The sequence below is a fragment of the Diadema antillarum genome, unplaced genomic scaffold (genome assembly GCF_040938485.1).
Source record: "Diadema antillarum isolate AM-2024a unplaced genomic scaffold, OU_Dant_1.0 seq00001241_RagTag, whole genome shotgun sequence".
In the NCBI taxonomy this organism is placed as follows: Eukaryota; Metazoa; Echinodermata; class Echinoidea; order Diadematoida; family Diadematidae; genus Diadema; species Diadema antillarum.
Genome location: NW_027272028.1, coordinates 430,586 through 453,910, shown reverse-complemented (window position 1 = coordinate 453,910; position 23,325 = coordinate 430,586). Strand labels below are relative to the sequence as shown.

General features: G+C 39.0%; 2 protein-coding genes across 2 annotated transcripts in view; one reads left to right on the top strand and one right to left on the bottom strand.

Moving 5' to 3' along the window:
* Positions 1 to 1,029: 1,029 nt before the first annotated feature.
* Positions 1,030 to 19,239, bottom strand: LOC139745210 (ankyrin repeat and BTB/POZ domain-containing protein 1-like). Its single transcript, XM_071655617.1, has 12 exons — positions 19,178 to 19,239; positions 18,168 to 18,230; positions 16,747 to 16,802; positions 14,195 to 14,339; positions 12,692 to 12,851; positions 12,106 to 12,151; positions 10,557 to 10,673; positions 9,255 to 9,379; positions 8,576 to 8,677; positions 7,444 to 7,605; positions 4,105 to 4,305; positions 1,030 to 1,437 (listed from the first exon to the last, which is right to left on the bottom strand). Exons 1-12 carry the CDS (start codon positions 19,237 to 19,239, stop codon positions 1,231 to 1,233), a joined length of 1,446 nt encoding a protein of 481 aa, XP_071511718.1. The 3' UTR covers positions 1,030 to 1,230.
* Positions 19,240 to 22,741: 3,502 nt separating this feature from the next.
* Positions 22,742 to 23,325, top strand: part of LOC139745209 (GRIP1-associated protein 1-like) — a 39,308-nt gene continuing 38,724 nt past the window's right edge. The window contains exon 1 of the mRNA XM_071655616.1: positions 22,742 to 22,784. Within this exon, the coding sequence (XP_071511717.1) occupies positions 22,743 to 22,784 (42 nt within the window). The 5' untranslated portion in view covers position 22,742. The remainder of the gene's footprint in view (positions 22,785 to 23,325) is intronic.

Sequence of the window (23,325 nt, the reverse complement as noted above, 5' to 3'; positions counted from 1 at the left end):
GATGTGTAGAACAGTGTGAGGTAGACCCTTGTAGGAAAGCCCAGAAAAGTTAATAGCAGCTCTTCTTGTCCATGTTTGGTTGTGCCTTAACAGACAGGATAGAGATAAAATAATGATGATACAGTTTAAAACAGTATTTGCATTTGGAATAAATGGGTATGCCTTGTCATGAATTTAATATTCATTTATCCAAATCATTCAGGATAGTGCAGCAAAATAGCATTAAGGAGCTCTTGCAGCATAGAAGAATATATAGATATAGTTTCTGCACTTAACTGAGCGATTAGTGTTTATAGTTATTATCAATGGAGTAAGATTAGAAGTAGATACAGCCCTTCCTATAAATCTAACAGATTATGTTACCTATTCATTAGGTACTCTAATATCAACTGGGTTAAGAGCTGGTCTACCAGATCCTATGCAGAGTACAGCAGCTGCTGTCTTGGGGATGTTTTTTTTTTTCTCTCTCTCTCTCTATGTGGTGTGCCTTTCCATGACAGCACTTTACAATCCACTATTGATTACCCCAGTCAGTGGAATTCTAACTTGCCCCTGCAGCCCACCCACTCCACTCCCTCAGAAGCATTTTTAACCAGCCCCCCCCCCCCCCATCTCTCACATGAATGATAATTGCATCAGAAATCAAAACTCTGTCCAATCTGTGGAAAAAATTCAGTTGCAATGCTCTGTTCTGCTGACAAACACAGGGCACTCACAATGCTCTGCCAATGCAATTTGCCCAACACACACTCTATTCTCTATGATTCTTCACAGGTATGATGCAAGAAAAGGCAATCTCACCAGATGGACTGAGGAAAACAGGGTTCAAAAAGCATACACATATGGTTATTTCTCGCTTCAGGTACAAACATCATGCAAATTGCTGTGGATCAAATAAGGCTACAGATGACTCGGGAATAATGGTCATCGCTGACAGGAATACAGTTCCTTCATGCTGGACACATACTCAAGACTGATAGTTTGAGACTCACACCACATGTCGGAATAGAAGGATTTTGTTTCCCCAAATGTTGGATCACCTCCATCAGACGATATCTGCTTACTTCCTCCGAGTCATCAACCTCAGTGAATTCCTACATGCGGGGGCCTTTGAAGAACTTGTCCCTCATCACTGCAGGCACTTGCTGTAAACTGTTCTCTTCTTCCTTGTTACACAGTCTTCCCAGTCGTCGGTCTGGTTGACCAGATGACCCCTTGTGGGATTACAGCTCAACAGTCGATGTCCAGTTCTTGCAGGAGATTGTCCAAGCTGTTGAGCTTCTCCTGGGCCTCCTGCACCTCGCTGAAGGTCTTGAGGTTGCTGGCGATGTGAAAGCGGAGGTCGTCAATGATGGCGATGGTGTCGATCTCCTCGCGGTTCTTGATCACCGCTGCGTCTTCCTTCACCAGGTCAATGAATTCCTCCCTGTCAATCACCTTTATTGAGTTTGAGAATGGAAGAATTGGATTAAACAGGATGTTGATCACATTCTGAGAACGTATCAGGGCGATTACCACCCCCCCCCCCCCCTCCCCCAGGCTGAATACTGGTTAGTGATTAGGTTAGAGTTTAGATTAGGGTTAGGATTAGCTTCAAGATTAGGATTAGAGTTAGGGTCAGGGGAATGGTTGGGGGTAATTGCCCTAGACCCTCACTCTGCTCACAATGAAGGTTCTAGCATACTCCTATGACTCCTTTGCTATATTCTGCAACATTTCTATCCACTAATAGCCTTCATGTTTTGTTTTGTTTTGCTTTTGCTTTTTTCTCATAAAAACACACATTATTGATTTTTGGAATTCTAGTACAACAAAGGTTGGTGGGAACCTTAACTTTCTTTGTTATCAGCAGTACCATGTTCTCAGCAAACATAAGTTTCTTTGCAACCAATAAACACACAGTAACATTTTTCATCACACTGAAATAAAATGAATATGAAATGAAAAGTTTGGTTGCACCCTTGACATAATCCTTACAAAATTGGGACGCACATACGCATTGTGCACTTGATGAGAACTCTTAGAGCTAGAAAGCATATTTCAAATTAGAGAGGCACTCTGAGAGCGCAGACCTCCGCCAAGCATGCAACTCATTTCCACCACTGATCTTGTTCTTCCATAGAGATATCAGTGATTTCCATCCATACGTACTTGTGCTGAAATTCGCCCAATTTCCCAATACAGGAGCCTTTGTTACGTCATAAACCCTTAGCTCCACGGCGCGCCTTGCCCTAGCATAAACTAGAGCACGCACTTCAGTGCGCACATGCAAATCTCAAATACGCGCAGCCTTAACTCCCAAGTTCATTGACCCTACCTGCCAAAATGTCAAAAATCCTTCATAAATTCCCCCAAAATTCTCGGATCACTACAAAAATTTAATCATCTCTTACTTGTATCATTCTAAACCTTTCCTGCAAGTTTCATCCAAATCCGGTAACTACGAACCCGTTCACAGTGCCGGGCCGGGCTCGGTCGCGACTCGGCCGCGGCCGAGCCCGGCCTTAATTGCGCAGCTGAGCCTCGCAATTTTGTCCGTTTACAGCCGCGCTTTTAATTCAAACCTTTCAATGTTTTGTCGTAGTGGCGATCTGCTTGCAAACAAACGCAATTTGGTATAGCCTGGTTTTCAGACCTTTTGCCAACTGGATTCCGTGGCGACAAAGTCGCCGTTCGGGCAAAGGCCTTTGCCGAAGGAAAAATCCTTTGCAGGACAAAACCACCTTAAACTATACTAGTTTTCCACGTTGAGGGGGTTAATATCGTGAGTAGCGAAATAGTACAGGCAGAGGGTCTGGAAGCCAGACTAAAATTGGCCGCGCATTTGACCCAGTTTGCGTTTACACCAAGAAGAGGCCGGGCTTGGCCGCGGCTCGGCCACGGCCGAGACCACCTCCAGAGCGAGGCCAAATGCGAGGCCAATTTTGGCCTCGCATTTGGCCTTTTGCGTACTTACACTGAAGCGGGGCTGGGCTCGGCCGCAGCTCGGCCGCGGCCGAGCCTCGCACTGTAAACGGGGTCTACTTTTTGAGTTATTTTGCACACAGACAAACTAAGTAACAAACAAACAAACGAACACACAAACCAATGGTAACGAAAACATAACCTCCTCCCTTGGCGGAGGTAATAAATGCAGTCAATTTGCAACTGCCCGTAAATTTTAAATGTGGAAATTTAGTCCAACAGCAAATGTAATCCTAATGAAGAACCGGGGACTTTCTTTTTTCACTTCCTTCCTTCCTCCCTCCTGTCATTTTCCCTTTCTTTTTCTTTCCTTCCCTCCCTTTCCATCTCAGTCCACTCTCTCTCTCCTTATCCCTCATTTTCTCTTTCTCCTTCCCTTAATCCCTCCTCATTAGTCATGGTTAGAGTGTGCTAATAGAGCATGTTCAATTTCAGCTTAATCTAATGATCCCTTCATTGTTGTTGCTACCAAATTTCACATCCCGTTTTTGTTCCATTACTTGCACAGAGCATGGCTTGGTAAGATAAAGCGCTTGTATAGACCCTATAGACCGTTTCTGTGACGCGCTATGTGTATTTTTGGCATGGGCAGCGCCATTAACGAGGTGTCTTAGCCGACCCCACCTCCTCTCTCCCCCACCCCCTTCCGCGCGCGGAATGAAAAACTGATGCATGGTTGCTTCAGCCAATGGGCGTCTCGTACTGAGTGCGCGAATGCTTGTTTAGTGCGCGAACCTTTGTTACATGTGCGCGATAAACATGTTGCCCGTGGGGTGGGGAGAGGAGGGGGGGGGTCGGCTAAGACACCTCATGGCTGCGCCCAGTGCCACAAATTGTCTGCTGCCCTCAACGAACCCAAATCGGTCTATACTTCAGAGCCTCTTTTCTCACTACACACTTTTTTGGAGTGTGCGCTTTCTTTTGAATATTAAGATTGGTGAGGAGAGTCCATTTGAATTGAGTCATACACCACTTCAAAGCTCCAAGTCTGCTCTTTCAGAATCTGCCCTTGAATAAAAATCCATGTCTGGTGCCTCTATGCTGGTTTGTGGTGCAGGGTCGCAATTATTTGTTTTTTTACTTCCTCACTCACTGACACTCTCATTCACTCGATCCTTCCCTCTTTCTTTTGGCACTCACCCGCTCCACAATCTTGCTGATGTACTCCACGCACTGATCTTCCAGCCTGACCAGGTTGAACATTCGGCTGACCCTTATCACCTGGAAGACGTTCTCCTCCGTCAGCCGAGACCCAATTTTGTTGGCGCACAGCTTCTTGAGGCCGGGTAAGAGGTACAGATCTGCTACCACTAGAACTTCATACGTCAGATCTTCTGTAAGCTTTTTTTTTTTTTGGGGGGGGGGAACAGATGAGGTGAGACAAGGGATAAAAATTTTGATTTTTTTTCTGTTTTTTTGTTTCATCTGGTCACTTCTGTATTTCTAGTTGAGAGCAGATAAAGACATTTCTTCATGTTTTTTCTTTTTTCTTCAGGTTTCTGATTAAGATTATATTCATTTGTAAGTAGATTGACACTACGGCTTGACAGCATTTGTGCAGTCAAGTAATATAACCATTGGCATGAAACCTACTGCATAAAATCTGTATTTATCTCTTTTATGGAAAGAAAACAGTGCTTTGCTGTTTCACGCTCATGACTCCCCCCACCCCTCCCCCTTTTCACAAATTATGTAGGATGGCGGTAAATGCAACTAAATAACACTATCAATCAAAAAAAGTATGATCACTGAATTCTTGCAAAGTATGAAGAAACAGATTTAATTTGTGATTTGATCTTCCCGTATAAAAAAAGGAAGCTTCTAGAATCTAGTAATTTGCAGAAAATAATCATTAGATTGGGGGAAATATCACAATAGCCTGAGTGTTCACAATAAGATTCAGATATAACACTTCGTAATAAAAAAAAAATGACTGCACAAAGTTTTAATCTGATTTTTAAAATACATAAATATTGAGTGAAGAGTCTGAAAACTGATGGAAACAGATCCAAACTTTTAAAAGGTTATGCACAGAAGTATATACAAAGAATGAATATGAGATAATCTAGAATTATTACTACTACAAAAAAAAAAAATAGAAATGATGTGTTCTCTGCAGTGCCACCAAAAGAAAAAATATATATACATAAATTTTCATTCTCTTGAGAATTATTGTAATTTTAATTGAATAAATAACTAGAAATGTCGCTAAGGCGACTGGTATGCCTCCGCCATAATGCATGATTCACCTAATAGGTCTATAGTACATGTGGACAATGTGTGATTACATTTTCACAAATTGGCAAAATATTAAAATGACAAGTTTGTCACAAATGAATGTTCACCTTCCTTGACCTAGGTTTAATTGGATGAATAGGAGAGCATGTATTTTGGGATTTAAGGACTTTAACTAGACTTTGCCCCTTCATAAGTTTATGCATTCAGTAATTTTTAAGATATGGAGAAAAAGTGCAATTCCTGTATTGAAAAGTACATTGTTACCATTTTCATCTGGCCTTTGACCCTAAAATTCATAGGATAATCACTGTCAGCCAGAACATGCATAAATATGTAGAAAGTTTCAAGACAACTTGAGCCACTTCTGAGATATGGAGAAAAAGTTAGTTCAGCACTTTCCCTTGATCTTTGACCTTTTGACCTTTGAGGCAAAAAAAAAAGAAGAAAAAAAAAAGTTTCCAGAGAATCTCTATTAGGTTATACAGTGGAAACTCGATATAACGAGATGGTCGGGACCGAGTCATTTTCCTCGTTATAGCCGATATCTCGTTATATCAGTAGGCATAAAAGAAGGCATAAAATAAAGACATTAATTTGCACATGTGGGACTACCCATTATATTTCAATCAATACTGATAACTTGATATTGTGTATGAGGGAATTACTCACCTTTATGGGTAAGAAGATGTTTTTCGCCAAGGAAATCCAATATCAAGAATGTGTTTCTTATTAATTGTAGATGTTTGAATTTGTAAATTTATATAGCTTGCGATTGTATCAAGATCGTCTGTGGATTGGTATGTGGTTATCGTATGGGTGTGTGTTGTGTGGAAAGCTTGAATATGGTCTCCACAATGCTGTGTGTGTATGTGACACATTCTGTGTGTACATTATGACTGCGTGTGTGTGAAGACGGGGAATTCCCTAAGTAGAAGGCCAATCACAGTGTCAGATTGCCTCACACCTACTAAACGTCATGATGATGTCATGTATACATATGGCCGTCCCACCACATTTTCTCCATGTATCAGTGTGCGTGCACACACACACTTCACACGTACAACATGCAGAGCTAGCTGGAGAGCACTGAAGAAAATGATTATATGTGTACAAGACAGTTTTTGGCGCATCAAGCTTTACAATCTCGGAAGATGATAGCACAGGCGAAGTAAAGCTTTACCGAAGGCATTTTGCTTTACCTCGCTATAGCAGGTTTGATTTACTATGTTTTTCTTTGTTTGGAAGTCACAAAATTTATCTCGTTATAGCAGTTATTTCGTTATAGCCGATCTCGCTATAAGAGTAGCATTTTACATAGACTTGTGTGGAAGGAAATTTGGGACCGAGAAAATTTCCTCGTTATAACCGATATCTCAATATAGCAGTGTTCGTTATACCGAGTTTCCCCTGTACATACATGCATACACCAAGTGTAAAAAAAAATAATCCTGCTGGCATTGCATAAAGGTGAGGGAAATACTAAAATGTTGAAGTGTTGCCCGTAATGTTTGACCCCTGACCTTTGACCCCATGAACCCTAAATTATCTAGATAATCACTGCCAGTCAGAACATGTATATATACTATGTTCCATGAAGATACCTTGAACAATTTCCAAGTTACAGAGAAAAAAGTGAAGTTTTAATATTGTTACTTGACCTTTTGACCTTTGACCTCATGACCCCAAACTTTCACCAGAGAATCTTAATTGGGTAATACATATATACACTAAGTTTTAAGAAAATATCTTCAGGCATTGCATAGATATGGTGGAAATAGTGAAATTTTGTGTAATTTAACCTTAACCTTTTGACCTTTGACCTTGAGCATGTGCACCCAAAAGTTGATAGGCACAACTTCACCCCCTAATACAAATACATGCCAAGTTTCATTAAGATACCTTAAAAGGTTTTTTAGTTACGCTGTCCACAAAATTCATTACGGATGGAAGGACGGACGGAAGGACGGACGGACGGAAGGACGGACGGAAGGACAGACGGAAGGACGGAAGGACGGACGGACGAACAACCCGAAAACATAATGCCTCCGGCACCACTTCGTGGCGGAGGCATGAAAAAGAATAAGAAAAGAAAGAGATAGAGAAAAAGAGATAAGGGATTGTTGCATATTGGAAAGTCAGAATCCTGAAATATTGGCATCTACCTCACAAGAACACTCCTTAAATTTTGAAATGAATGTTGTCTTGGTGCATTGCTGCTGGAGCACTACACAATATTAATACCTTGACATCATCCGTGTACAGATACAAGACCACTTGAGAGAAGACATCTGCTGATATGTCATGTAGGCTGATAATGGGTATCGAGTTGTGATCCAGCATCGCCTCGGAGAAGTGGTCTGCAAACAGCGCCTTGAAATAATCACTCCTCTCACAAAAGAACATCTGGGGGTGTAGACAATACATCAAAGCAAGTCGTACAGTAACACAGTTGACAAATCACAACAGAGTTGCAAGGAACCCTTGCAGCCTATGAGTCTTCAGATCCTCACGTACAAATCTTAAATCTAACTTTCATTGTCTCCTGCGATCATTCAACCACTAAAATAATTCAATGCAATCCATGCTAGAGTCTGTTGAGGACAAGTCCCAAGTACACTCGAGCAAGCTTCTGTGGGAAACACATGATGCAGCAAAATCAAACCATCTTCAACAGGTTAAACATCAAGTATTTCACTTTAAATGTTCTTCAGAGAAATGGAACCAGATGACTTTTCAATTCTGCATGACAAGAAGGGAAATGTTTACTGTGCTTTTTTTTTCCTAAATTGGTATGTGAATGAATTGATTTAATCCTAAAATTAAATTTTGTGCTTTATATTGGTAAACCTTCACATATCTTGCATGCACACAATCCCAACATCCTACCTTTAACCTGTTGAGGACGGGCTGCTTCTGCTATAATATGTATTTCACACTGACACTTGCCCAAGTATACTTGAGAGTCATCCTCAATGGGTTAGCACACAAATTTTGACACTACACAGAATCTACCATCGTTATTATCATGAAATAAATAACTAAAGAAAATAATTCATATTCACATTGAAAGCAGCTTCCGGAAGCCAAGCTGTAAGGAATACTTTCTAAATATCACCAGATTTGTTTTACAACTTTCATCATGAATAGAGAATGAGCTCTTTGTTACACTTCGACCAAAGTAAATGCAGAGTTTGAAATAGATGTTGATCTGTCTCAGTGACATCTCGCCTCATGCATTTGACACAAATACACTGATAAGTTTCCCAAATGCTTAAAGTGATCCAAACTACAGCTGTCCATCTGGCTCTTCCTCTCATACAACAAACTCTTCGTCAAAATGTATGGTTCTATACACCTTGACATACAGGCTTACTTTGTGACAGAAAAACTTCTCTTTCTCCACCTCAAAGCAGACATCTGTGTATGGCGGCCATTGCGACAGACCTCCACAAAATGGAAAGACACCTTGCGCTAACTGGAATTGTACAAGAACAATGGAAGCAATAACAGCTGTCGTACGTAAAACAAAACAATCATTCATTATTTGCCTACTACAGTCATTACTCTTTTTTTCTCCTGATCAACTCCTCATTTACTGTGATTTTGCTGTCTACTGGTATTCACTGTGAATCTGCTGTCTATTACGGCAAAAGAAGAAAGATAGTAGAAATCAATTCATCACACAAGCTGTATATTGTAGCATCATTAAAAATGTTTTCGAAGTTTTCTTTCAATGCATAAATGTCATTTTTTTTAAAATCCCTGATTAAAGGTATAAACTTGAAATGTCATCTACAATTCATCACAAGAGACAACACACATTTTCATTTGGAATCCCACAAGAAATACAGTATGGGCAGTGCTCTTAACACAACTTACTTTGAACAACATGGGGGGAAAAAAACTTAATTATCCTTCCCCCGCAAAAAGAATTGAATTGCCCCACCTGAGCAGACAGGTGTTAAAAAACACAGACATCCCATCTGACATGCAAGGGCTTTGAAATGAAGATACGCTGGTGGGTATCACATGTCATGACTGTAGTTACTCACTGGATTCCTCATCTCCACCGGTAACGCCATCTGAGCCAGTTGACTGAGGTCGTCCTGTATTGTTGAGTTGCCCGCTGCAGGTTCTACACTCAAGATGTTGATATGTGTACCAGGTTTGTTGGGGACTGGATTTCAGACAGTGGCAGGGTTGGGGTAGAGAGAGAAGATATAAAATATGTGACACTAAATGACGTTTATATGTTTAGGCCCTTAAAAATTCCTGTATTTTCATAATCATCTGTTGGAAACTTTGGGTAATACATTATGCCATGAGATATATATGTTCTGGTAGAAAGGTGATAACGATGAACAGGCTGCCTTGGATATAAGAAGAGCATTTATCATTTTCATTATAATATCACTACTATTTCTCAGTGCCATGGTTTTTTTATGAAATGTTCTCCAAGTGTCTATCCCTCAAACACACATTTTAATTTTTTTTTCACTTGTGCATCAATGTTCTAAATTCACCTACTGTATACGCTGTTATTTTCAGGTACAGATATTTTCGCAAATGATGAGGTCATAGACATTTATGCGGGGTGTTGTTTTCGCAAATCGACGCTGATGCTTGCGTTAATGCTCTATTAAAAAAGCGCATGGAGGCATTTTAGCGTGTTGTTAAATTCGCGATCCAACTGTGATTCTCGAAATTCGCGAAAATTAAACCCTCGCGAAAATAACAGCTTATACAGTATTTCTTTGTGAAAGTCATTTTGTAATCCACCACTGCTCTGTTTCATCGTTTGATACAGAGAGCCACATGCGTAAGATGTCAGACTGTTAAATCCCAAACAATCCCTGAGCTTTGAAAGTGGAAGACAGTTTGCCATTGTCATATCCATTGAAGTAAGTTGTCCATGCTGCATACTAGCATGGGGTTCTTGTCAAAATAAATAGCTAACAAGCATGCCAAACTTGTGCACATTTAAGTTGAAATTCAATGCCCAAAAATGTGTGAAGAATGCAAAATGTTGGTGAAATCATAGCATTGCCATTCCTGCGATGCACAGGACATGATACTGTATAAAATACAAGATTCAACACCCACAAATACTTCACGTCACCAAACTTTAACCCGTTGAGGATGGACTGATTTTGCTACAACACGCATTTCCCATAGACACCTGCCCGAGTATACTCGGGACTCGTCCTCAACGGGTTAAAGCACTGGTCTTGAACAATGCATAGATGCTCAAGTTTTGGTCTAAATGCCTTTTCATCTTCCCTGCCACAATTCTTTCGTCAATTTCCATTCAAAATGTCAATACCTCATATATGGCTACCATATATCCTGCTTACCATATTTTTCTATTTCATATAATTTTGCATTGATCTCCGTGATGAGTGAATCTAGTTGACACTGCTTGCAAAACCGTAGACAGTCATCAACAACGCTGATGTGAACTTTCAGATAACCTGCAACGATGACACACAAGCACATGTTGTATTAAAACATCACATCATTGCAGATCACATATGAACACTTGAAACTACAGCCAGATTTTATGTAAATCTATTCATGAGATGAAATCGTTATTGGATGAGATGAAGTGCCCATGTTGATTTTCTTCAGATGTAGGAGACGAATTTCATTACACTTTTACTTCCCTTTCATGTAATTGTTGTGTAATGATACACAAAGTTATCACTACCCCCTCCCATTCTATTGATGACTGGATATACACCACCAGTTCACCTCCACCAGTCAATGACCCCTACCAATACTCTCCACCTCATCCAGTGAGTCATCGACCTTCATCATCCCTTGAGTGCTTCTAGCCCCATCTAATTTACGACCAGGCTAAGCCAAACCTAAACATCCTGCCGTTCCCCCATTGATTACTTAGAATTGTTGTTAAATACAAATCCAAGAATACCATCTCCTCTATCAAACTAGTCCCGCCTTTGTTCCTATAACAACCAAAGTTTTGCCCAATTAAAACCCCTCTTTAACATGAAGACTCCACCCCGTCGGCATAACATAATGAAAGACCTTTACAGCAGTGACTCAAATTTTATACAGATGTAAAAACTTGTAATGCTATCCATATGTCAATGACAGTGTTACATTTTGTTAAAAATAAAAACCAGATATTTGTATGTAATACTGCATTATAATATATATATTTTTTTAAATTACACTGTAGCCACCTGTACTTGAAGTCATTGCACAGTCAAACAACATTATTTGACTTGCAAATTTGGTATTCTTACCATGATCTTCTGACTTTAATCATATTTTGCATTTAAACATGTTTGTACTGTCATAGCCAAGAAGGAGTTGATGGAGTCAAGGAAATCTAAAAATTCTATAATCATGGTATCTACAGAAAAAACTTTCTTTAACCCTGCCTGTGCCACGGGGTGTGGACAGCATGCACAATGCTATGGGATTTTCTGTGCCAAATGGTAATCAAAGCACACAAAAGGTTGAGGCTTTTGTCATGAATCCAAGTGAATTAAAGCACAAGAGCTCATTCATGCCATTTATAATGCAACTTTTGTTATTCCATTTGTGTGATTTCACTCAATCTATTAGAGTAGATGGAGGATGCAGTGGCATTTATCTAGGCACTGCAGCTACACATGTAATGTTGGTCAGAAGAGGTAAACTGCTGGACTATAATATTTTGCCCAATCAATTCTTCCTTCTTGGGGGGGGGGGTGGTTTTGGTTCAATATGCTTTATGACAATTACCATATGATTTTCTGAGAAATTTTGAATAAAAACACATTCTTTCCTCCTTGATTAAATGCGGGAAGAGTATGAGAGACTTAATCCACATTTAGAGGACTCTTACTATGTGTACTATTCAACCACTCCTGTGTACCACAGGTAAAGCATTACCTGTGTAGATATACTCCAATACTGCCTTGAATGCTTGTGGTCTGACCTGCAATAGTAAAACAGATAAACAGAGTTTGGAAATTATTCATATATTAGTTCTTTTTATAATCATAAGTGTGACACACCTTGCATTTCTCAAAAAACTCTTGTAGGGACACAGAAGCACTTACACAACAATGTAAGCTACAGAAATTCACCTTGTATACATTAAACTGCCACCTCTGAATTTCACTACTTATCATTTATTAAAGAAAGACTAGATAGAACAGGTGGAATTCATTACGTCAGCCAAAAAATCAGAAAGAAATTTATGAATGTTGACATATTTGAGAGGGAGAGCAGGAATTTCTCTTATGAAATGTGTTGCAGATGCAAGATTTACTTACAAATTTAGTAAAGAAGTGGCTTTTGGAAATTCTCGAATGGAGACAAACAATTATATGAGCATAAAAAGGCTTACATGAAAGTAGATTATTTTCACTCTACCTAATGAAACCCTATCAATGAAAAGTAGCAATTATTGAATATAAATTATTTCTAGCACAAAACCACAAAGATGTGATTTCTGGATTCAAAGGGTCAATACCAGACTGGATTTGATGTGGACGGTGCTCTTGTGATGCCATCTCGTTTCCAGCATCTCTGCAAAATACTCGCTGCGAGCCTGGAGGATGCAGCGGTGGGCTGTGAAGGTTTCGTTTTGGATGACAAACACAATGTCATGGAAACAGCCCGTCTCCAGCAGCCTAGTGCAGCCATTAGGAGGAAAAGGCGGGCAAAAAAAAAACATGACATGAGGGCATGATGTCAGATATTATAGATATGTATCATCATGATGACATACGTGTAATAAAAGTAACATATAAGTTTGTGATATAATCAGATAGAATAGATAGGTATCATCATGATGACATACGAGTAATAAAAGTAACATTATAAGATCGTTTACTCTGGAATGATGAACCATCATTTCATAATTGCTCCTTACTATGCAAACCTAGACTTGTGCAGAGAGAAAATTTTGTACCAGTATTTCTTGTCCCCTTTTATTTTTAGGTGGAATTTCATGTTAGACAGATAAAATGCCCCATGCCTCCTCACTCCCATCACCATGTTGCAGTTTGTGACTATCATATACTGTAAAAGTGGATATTTTTGCGCGAGTAATTTTTTGTGCTTGACCAAGTAAGAGGAATTTTGCTTATCTTTAATTCCACAAAATCAAGACATTACAAAGTGGTACACATACCAGGCAGAATCATTTGCAAGCTTTTATTTTTGCGCTTCTAGTTTCTGGTTGAATGAAATTTGTGGAAATTTCCACACCATGAAAATTTACACTTTTACAGTAATCTCCCTTCCAAACATATACTGAGAAAATATGGCTGACAAATGAAGATCAAACACTCAGAATGATGTACAGCTAGGATGTAAATTCATTTCTTGGAAAATATTGCACACACACTTGTCATATGCTGAGGGCACTGTATATTTCATGGAATTCACCCTTCTAGGACATTGGCAATCATAGTGATTCACAATCTGTATAGCCTCATCATGTCAGACAAGTAAACCAATGATAAAACAACAGCAGAAAAGATTACACTCTGGTCTGTACATACACAAGATTTAGTAATATTTGGGGGGTCATCTTGATATCGTGATATGACAGGGCCAACAAAGGTCATACTCCATCTGCAAATGTCATGAAATTTTGCATTGTTCAAGAATAATGTCTCCAAACATTGTGTATGAAATCTTATGGTAAATCTCAAGAGTTTTATAAAAAGAAATAAAAACCAACCCATGTTACATGAAAACACACTCCCTGACAACAATGGTTTGTATTTTTACAGGGTCCAAATAAATTAATTGGAAATATATTGTTTTTATTCTACATCCATGATAAAGAAGATTCCAATTTCTATCATTCTGAGGAGCCTCTACAACACACCAACACACCAACACACCAACACATGAAAGTAATCTACTTTTTAGGGTTGCAAAAGGGACACACACACTTTATGATTTACAAGTCATAATAAATAGCATAAAAATGCTTGTATTACAAAATGTATGTGTTCCACACCTCTTAAGGAAGTCAACATATAAATTCCTCCTTGCATGGCCAGTATTTACTGCTTTGTACGATTTCAGGACATCTCTGATCTCATCGTTGAGGGCGCCATACAGACAGCGTTCACCATCAAATGTCTTTGCCTCGCACTGGGCACCTGCAATGCGATCACCCCACAGGTATTATATCTTTGCGTAAATTTGTCTGCCATACCTAGGCCCTGTTTTATCTAAAGATAAAATCAATTTTAAATTTCCTTACCACACAGGCTGCCATAGACTAACAGTTGAAATCAACTATAAAATCGTAAAACAGGGCCCTAGAGTGACAAACACATCACTACCATGATTAAAGGTGCAAGAGACATTATATTTTTCTGTTCAACATGAAATAATGTTCTTTATAAGTCATTAAAAAACTAGAAATGTCGCTACGGCGACTGGTATGCCTCCGCCATAATGCATGGTTCTCCTAATAGGTCTATAGTACAATGTCTTGACAATGTGTGATGACAGTTTCACACAATAAGCCATTTCGGAGTTAGCTCATGGGCACATTGGTACAAATGACCTTTCTTTTTTCTCAGTTGGTTAGGGGCACTTCACTCGTTTTCAGAGCGACATAATGCATAAGCTTTACGTAACAATTTATGGGATTCATCAATCCCGTTCAAACAAAGAATAAACTTGCGTAGACCAGATGAGCAGAATGATCTGTCAATTCACACTTGAGAAAGCATCCATTTCATTATTTTGCATTGGATGTATTGACAATCTCTTTCTATTGATATTGCCAAATACCACTTTTGCTGTCAGGTGCATGTGCTGACAAGCGGCATTTATAAGGATTACATGAATAATCATTACATGACAGATGCTTATCCCAGTAAATTTAAAAAACAACATGCCTGTTGGTCCGAATGACCTTGTTTCTGCTCATGCGCAAAGTGGAACTCCGAACTGGCTTATTGGCAAAATATTAAAATGACAGGTTTGCCACAAATGTGCTGAATGTTCACTTTCCTAGAACTAGGTTCAACTGGATGAATGATTAAAATGTCAGAGTGACGGTATTTGGGGAACTGATGATTTTTACTTGACTTTTGACCCTTTTATAAGTTTATGCGTTGAGTAATTTTCAAGGTATTGAGAAAAAGTATAATTTCAGTATCAAATGGTAAAATATTATTATCTAAACCTGGCCTTTGACCTTTGACCTCACAGTTCCAAAGAGAATCACTGTTAGGTAGAACATGCATAAATATGTAAGTTTCATGATGATACCTTGAGTTACTTTCGAGATATGGAGGAAAAAGTGCAATTTAGCACTTTCACTTGACCTTTGACCTTTTGGCAAGAAACTTCCCACAGAATATATATTGGGTAATACATACATCAAGTTAAAAAAAAATCCTTCAGGCATTGCATAAATATAAGGAAAGTAGTGATATTTTGAGGAGTTGACCTTGACCTTTGACCCCTGACCTTTGACCCATGACCCCCAACTTCCCTAGATAATCACTGACCATCGGTACATGCATATATACTAAGTTCCATGAAGATACCTTGAGCCATTTGCGAGATATGGAGAAAAACATGAAATTTCAACCTTTTTTTTCACAAAATAACCTGTGACCTTTGACCTTTGACCCCATGACCCTAAAATCCAAACAAAGTATCATCCCCCCAGGATATACCCTCATACCAAGTTTGATGTAAAACCACCACACGGTTCTTGAGATATCGACAAAAACAAAACGGGACGGACGGACGGACGGACGGACTGACGACCCGAAAACATAATGCCTCCGGCCACTTCGTTGGCGGAGGCATAAAAACAAGCAAAACACATACCAAGAGCTTTTCAGTCCATCACAGAGGATGTTCAGAGCTGCTAATGCACTGTGACAAAGACATACTTGAATGCCCCATGCAGGTAATAAAATGTCTAGGAAAACAACTTCTGGCAAGGTGCCAGATTTGTTTGTTATACTGCTTCATGTGAAACCAGCCGTAACTAATCTTACTTGGTAGAAAATAACAAGACTGGGAGAAAAAACAACAACTATGCTGCATATTTCACTTCCCTGGACTTTAATGAGAGTCTGCTTGACAGCACAAGGTCTAACAGCATTCAAGGAAGAGTTTAAAAGGTTAAACCAGAGTAAAACTCTGCTTAATTCAGCAATTGAAAGAATTATAGTACAGTATCTGTAAGCAAACATCAAGCCCATACCCAGAAGAGATTGAATATCTCTTCTGTACCTCAGGATGGAGTCTAGTTTCAGGGAATAGTCTGATGACTAGACGCAAACAAACAGAATAAAAGTCTTCACCAACTAACCAAAAAAAAAAAGTCTTTATTTGCCATGTTTTCGAATTCTTCTATACCGCTTTTCATACACTTACCTTGAGGTATAATCAGCATCGTCTACTACCATAGACAAAGGACAATGGTAGACTCAAACACTGTGCAGTCAACATTTTTGTGACTTTATGCATTCCAAGTAATTTCACATGACAATTGTTAGTAACCTGAAGCCAGTGAGGGTGATGGGATCTTACCATTCTCCAACAAGTACGTGACGATGTCTTTGTGACCACACAGGCAAGCATAATATCTGAAGACACAGAAACAAAACATAAAGGCACAAGAAATAATAAGTCTACGTCATGTACAGACAGATCGATATGTTTTGAACAGGTAGTATCTTCCCAACATATTTGCACATGAAGGAAAGTCTGGCCAAAGGAAAATGTTCAGAAATTCAGAGCCAATTAAAGAACAAATAAAGTACCAGATGTGCAACATGATAAACTAGAAAAGCGCCTTGAGAGTGCAGACCTCCGCCAAGCAGCTACTTTCCACCAATGACCTTGCAAAGAGATTTTTCTCCTCTCCACCACTGGGGAAAAGCTATTTGGGCTCTTCCATAGAGGTCAGTGATTTCCACCCATAGACCTGTACTGTATACATGCTGAAAAATCGCCCGATTTCCCAATATAGAAGCCTTTGTTACATCATAAACCCTCAGCTGCGCGGCGCGCCTCGTCTTAGCAGAAACTAGAGCACGCACTTTAGTGCACGTTTGAAAACCTAAAAAATGCGCAGCTTGGACTCCCAAGTTCATTGACCCTACCTGTCAAAATATCAAAAAACCTTCATAAATTCCAAAAAAAAAAAAATCTTGGATCACTACCAAAATTTAATAATTTGTTACTTGTGTCATTCTTAACCTTTCCTGTAAGTTTCATCCAAATCCGTTAAGTACTTTTTCAGTTATTTTGCACACGGACAAACAAACAAACCAACGGTAACGAAAACAAAACCTCCTCCCTTGGCGGAGGTAAATATTACTTCACAACACCCCATTTACACACAAAGCTGGTTACAGAAGCACTCCTGACTGAGGCACTTTGACTTTAAATCTTAGTTTGTTCATACAGAGAGTCACTGCCTGCTGAGAGCTCACACACTGTGGCTCTAACCCTGTATTTTAATAGACTTTACAGCGACAATGCTGTGATGTCAGAACAAAATTCCTTGCCTCAGATAATAAAACCATGCAAAAGTGCGAGGGGCATATTCTTACCAAAAACCTTCTCCAGGTAGGTTTATATGAAAGAGGTGTATCAACTTAAGTGACTACCCAGCCCACTGGCCATTACCTAAAAATAATACATTATCAGGTCTGCCAACATTCCCACATACAAATCAGGGAGATTCCACACAGCAATCAGGGAGATATCTGTGTGTTAAATGCATTTCAATGGGCAAAAAATAATTCCCAAATCAGGGAGATTTTAATATTCTCTTATTCAGACATGAACAGATTTTGACATAAACCTCAGTCTGACTCCTGCAGAATCAGAGAGACTGGGCAGCTCTGCATTATCGGTAATCCTTGGGATATTGAATAGTTTGTGTCATGAGGATCTATTTTCCAAGAGGAAGAGAGAGGTCAGGTGAGAGACTGATAACTTACAGAGGAGTGCTGTTCCAGTCATCCTTTTGGTTTGGTTCTACCTCCTTCACCTCCAGGAGATAGCTGAAATAATGAGGGGATGCCAAGCACATACAATAGATTACAGACAGTTACAAGACCTGCGTGCTTCAAGCTCCATCCAGGAACAGAAACAGTTGAATATTTATCATTGTTTATTGAGCTCCAGTCCTCTCCCTGGTGATATGCAAAAGTTAGTGATGCTAAAATACTATCAAAGATCTACTCCAAATTCACCAAATAGGCCTACAGTGCTTGTTTTTTATTTCCTCAAGGATAGATATCACATCTGTTCAGCAATATAAATTCATGGTTACTGATTGCCAACTAAAGAAACTACAAAAACACTAGAAGAGAACAGACCTCTGCCTAGCCAGCAACTCATTTCCACCCTTACATGCATGCCAGTTCTTTAAATAGAAGCATTCTGTTTACATCATTGCACAGCACCTTTGCCCGAGCAGAGCACATGCTTTAGTGCATGTATATATGTAAACTTCCAGTACGCACACCTTGAAACCCAAGTTCGTTGAGCTTACATGCCAAAAGATGAAAAATCCTTCAAAAGTCCATAAAAATTCTGAGATAACTACCACAATGGAATGAGGTGTTCCTTGTGTCCATATCAACTTTTTATGCAAGTTTTATTGTAATCGGTAAACAACTTTTTGAGTTATTTTGCAAACAGAGAAACAAACGCCAATGATCACTTAAACTCCTCTTTCCTTGGCCAGGGATGTCACTGTCAAGTGAAAAGAGTGACTATTTTGAAGTGCCCATAGGATGTCATGATTGATCCTTGAACTGGCATTGTATGCAAAGAGTGTGATTGATCATAGCAGGTGTTTTTTGTTTTTGCTTTTAATCCAGACATATCTATAGTACTTGCTTCTTGAGCTTCTCAAATCTTATTTTATATGAAGCTTTCTCCTTAATATTGGGTTTTAATCTCCTTTGAATGAAACATGCTACTATTTAGACATAAAACTTACGACAGTCTTGAGAGATCGCCCCTCTTGCAGCAGTCAAAGAAGTCCCTCCTGTCCTGGGCCATCTAAATAGGCAGGAACAAACACAAACAAAAAAGTACATTTTTTCTGAAGACCAATTATGTCAATGTCCTGCCAGGCTGCTAAAAGAGTCAACTGATCTTAACACACCAAAAATTTTGTTGGGCATACAATTGTATGCATCCCCCCTGCAACACACATAAAACATCTATAGATGTTCTACGTGTGTTGCAAGGGGAATGCGTATGCCTAACAAAATTTTATGTGTGTGAAGACAAGAATTTGAATAAAAGTCTGATTGTTGCGGTACTTTCTGTGTGTATTGTAATCATGTTTAAATATAAAGCCAGAATGTTTAGTCTCAACACAGTAGACCACAACTTTGAACTTCCATGCCGTAGACATGCATTTCCCAAGTTTATTATGATCATGTTGACTACACTGGAGACACTGGAGTGTTCATAAAACTAAAAGAGGCAGAGCTAGAGTTTGCAGAGGTGGTGGTGGTTACATTACTCTTCTTCTTGCAGGATGTTCCATAACTGCAACCAGCCCCACTCCCACAGTATAATTGACTGTGTACAAGGAGCGCCCCGGGGTTAGGTGTTCCACAACCTGATGGCATCTGCCGATCTGGGAAGAAAGATTTCTTACTCTAGAGTCTAACGTTAGTGCAGTAGTGGCAGATAGTAAATGACTGGTTCATTGAGACATTGAAAAGGCATGGCTGGGTACGTAAGTCACATAAATGCTTGATTTGCAATTGCAAGTCAAGAGGTTTATTCTACTGCATTCCCAATCACGTAAACACAACAGCAGATTAGCAAATGCCGCGAAGTAATGCACATTTATAAATCGGATTAGATAGGGGCCTATGTTAGACCCATCAGACCCATCAAACCCAGAGGCATCAGAGCATGCACAGCAAGGTTGCGGAAATGCGGAATGTGCTTAAGTTATGATACTTAGCCCGGTATTTTTAACGATAGTAACGGTGTCAGACATTAAATTGTCTTCATCGAGTTAATGTGATGTCAGCTAGATGACATGAATATCAGGGAATGGTAGATCTAACGTTTAGTCTCCTAGAACACTCACCTTTAAAATTACCGTTCATACGATGATCTGTGCCAGATATGGATGTTCAATCACAAATCCTCTGACTCTAATGGTGTAATGCTGAATCACAGACATAGGCCGAACTTCACCAAAGACGAATGTCGGCTTCTAATAGAGTAATGTTTCCTCTGCTTTGTTTTTTTGGGCTTCTAATATATCTTGCTTGATCCTTACTACCGCACGTCAAACAAGTCAACCTCTTGTTTACGTATACAATTTTACGTGTGCTAAGTATGTGGTGATGTAATAGATACGCCTGAGCAGTGAGCGACCCTCGACCCTTGTATCACTGGCCTTGCGAGAGATTCCTTTTTATTATGCGCCGGGGTTTGTTTACAAGCGCCAAGAAATTGGCGTAGCCTCAAATCAAAGCGTCCTCGGCTACACAAATTTCACTTCGAGTGCTGGCTTGACTCTGACCCTCTACCCGATTACAAGTAAAGCCCAACAAAGGAAACGCCAATAAAGAACAAAAAAAAAATTATAAAAGCAAAGGTCCGTAACCTGTAAGTAAACACTCCCATGCCCTCACTAGTATATTGTCAAATATAAAACAACTTCTTGACTGACCTTCATGAAACGAGTATGCAAAAAACACACAAACAAACACAAATTAATCCAGGAAAGTAAATAACAATGAAGAGAGGGAGAGAGAGAAAACATGTGCCTCTATTGAACCAACTGCGGTCCAATGATTTGTCATTCCATTGAATCATTGAATTGCTATTTAGCATACTGACTTAATCCTCCTTTTGCATTTGAACATTGCATAAGTTTCAGTTTATTTTATTTCGACACAGTCACTCACTTCAGCCAATGGCTGTTCTTCATAGTGAGTCCGTGAAGTGGTTAAAAACAAATCAAAGTAATATGATACAACATTTTATACTTAGTATACATAACATAAGAAATAGAAACAAACACAATTATCATACACTGTAACATAAACGCCATATTAGAAAAAAATACTACCATTTATACTGATATAATTAATTCCATAAAATTACTTACACATTAAAAAGAAGAAAAATATGCATTTATGTATACACTTGTGATAAATGAAAAAAAGAGAAGGAATAGAAAAAAAATAAAAGTGAGACCATTCAAACATAAGACTTAATACACAGACACATCATAAAACTGCAATTAATTATCTTAAAGATCCTACCTTTGTATATAAAACTTATCTATTGCACTTTTGAATACAGCTAAAGAAGCACTTTGTTTAACATCGCTTGGCAAGCTATTCCACATTTGGGCACCACGATATGAAAAATTGTGTGTTTTTTTTTTTTTTTGAATTTGTGGTTGGTTTGGGTACACTACATACTGGAGGGTTGTCTTTCTCAAAGCGTTAATAATCACTAAAGTGAAGACAACTTAATAGAGATAGTTATTCCTAACAAGAGCATGAGTAGGGCCTACAAGTGTGAATTGCAATCAATCAATATTAGGACCTACATAAAACTTAGTAAAACTTGAAATGTAACAATATACTCCTATCAATATATTGCTTACAACAGGCCCTAGAACAATACGTCGTTTATGAAGGTCACATAGGCCTACCTGATCTCACTTATGTGAAATACACTTCAAATGTTTAATTAATGCTTAATTTTGGGAAAACCATGCAATTAATATCATACAAACACAAATTAATGCACAATTTTTCATACAAGTATACTTGGCCCATACATCGAAATATAGCCTACAAAGATAATACCAGTTTATCCCGTCCACATGTAGTAAACCCATCGGACTTTGGGGGCATCAAGAAAATAGGATTTGGAGGTGCACTTTTTTTTTTGGGGGGGGGGGAGGGGGAAGGGGGATGCACATGAACTCTTTAAAGTTTAAAGAGATTGGGTGAAAACCCATGCATCTGCATGTGTGCCTGCATGTGTATGTGCGTGCTTAGGTGATTTGTGAACTGATAACACTCAAAGGTGGGAGGATTATATAGATTTAATACTGGGGAAAAAAATTATTTCTTTGGGTTTCTTCTGCGTATTCTTTCATCCCTATTCATAACTTAACCAAACAGATGATCAGTGGTAACAAAAAGAAAAAGAATGTAATCACTTCAATCTGATGAAGTATTTTAAATATTATTTTGTGTCAGATAAAAATGAATGTTTGTTCTTATCTCATGAAATATAATCAAGACGCAATTTTGTTGAATTAACAACCTGTCTCTCTCAAAAGTTTATTCTATTTTTTTTTCTGTTCTTTCATCAATCCAAACCGCTAAACACCTTTTTTTTTCTTCCTGTTTTATTTTCTATTTCTGCCACCGCTATTCTGAATTAAAAAACAAACAAACAATAGAACAATAAAAAGAAAACCGCGTGTCTTCGAAATGTTGGCCGATTCAACGTCGATATGTGATCGATTCGAGTGATATCGGTGCAATCACGATAGCAGAAAGATGGCGCAGTCCTTGTCGGATGACGAGTTCCAGCGAATGCAGGTAAATAAACATTTTATAGAAATTGTGCTTAAAATGTATCTAAGATGTAGTGACAATTTAAAGGAATCAACCAACTGCTCAATCTTTGCACGACCATAAAAGAACGAATCGTAACATGCTTGCAATGGTTTGGTTTTGTATCCTGGTAGCCGATAACCTGAGAAACCTACTCCCGACCGACCGAGCTCTGCACCACAGCACTGGCCTCCGCCTATCAGTGATTGCTACAATGTAACAGTAATTTGCTTTTTAGCCTGTTGTGGCACTGTGTATGCAATGAACTCCTGCCCTGCGCTTGATACCTGCGGTAGAATTACGCATTGCCATAGAACGACAGAGTTTGTCACTGCACTGTATATGTAGTGTCAGTGTCAGTCAGCTGGATTGGTGCAATCTTATGTGAGATGCAAGATGTCAAGGACAAGGTATCACGCACACACTGTTTATGGGTGCCTTATTATGGGAAAGTTGTAACGTTACATCTAATACATGAAGTGAAAGAAGTGTCTGTAACAATTTTCCAAGATCATTTGTAATAGTT

Coding starts and splice junctions, on each gene's coding strand:
- LOC139745210 (XM_071655617.1), bottom strand. CDS start 19,239: ATGGCCCAGGACAGGAGGGACTTCTTTGACTGCTGCAAGAGGGGCGAT. Junction 12,852..14,194: donor TATGTTGACTTCCTTAAGAG/GTGTGGAACACA, acceptor TGGCTGCACTAG/GCTGCTGGAGACGGGCTGTT. Junction 9,380..10,556: donor ATATGAAATAGAAAAATATG/GTAAGCAGGATA, acceptor TCTGAAATCCAG/TCCCCAACAAACCTGGTACA.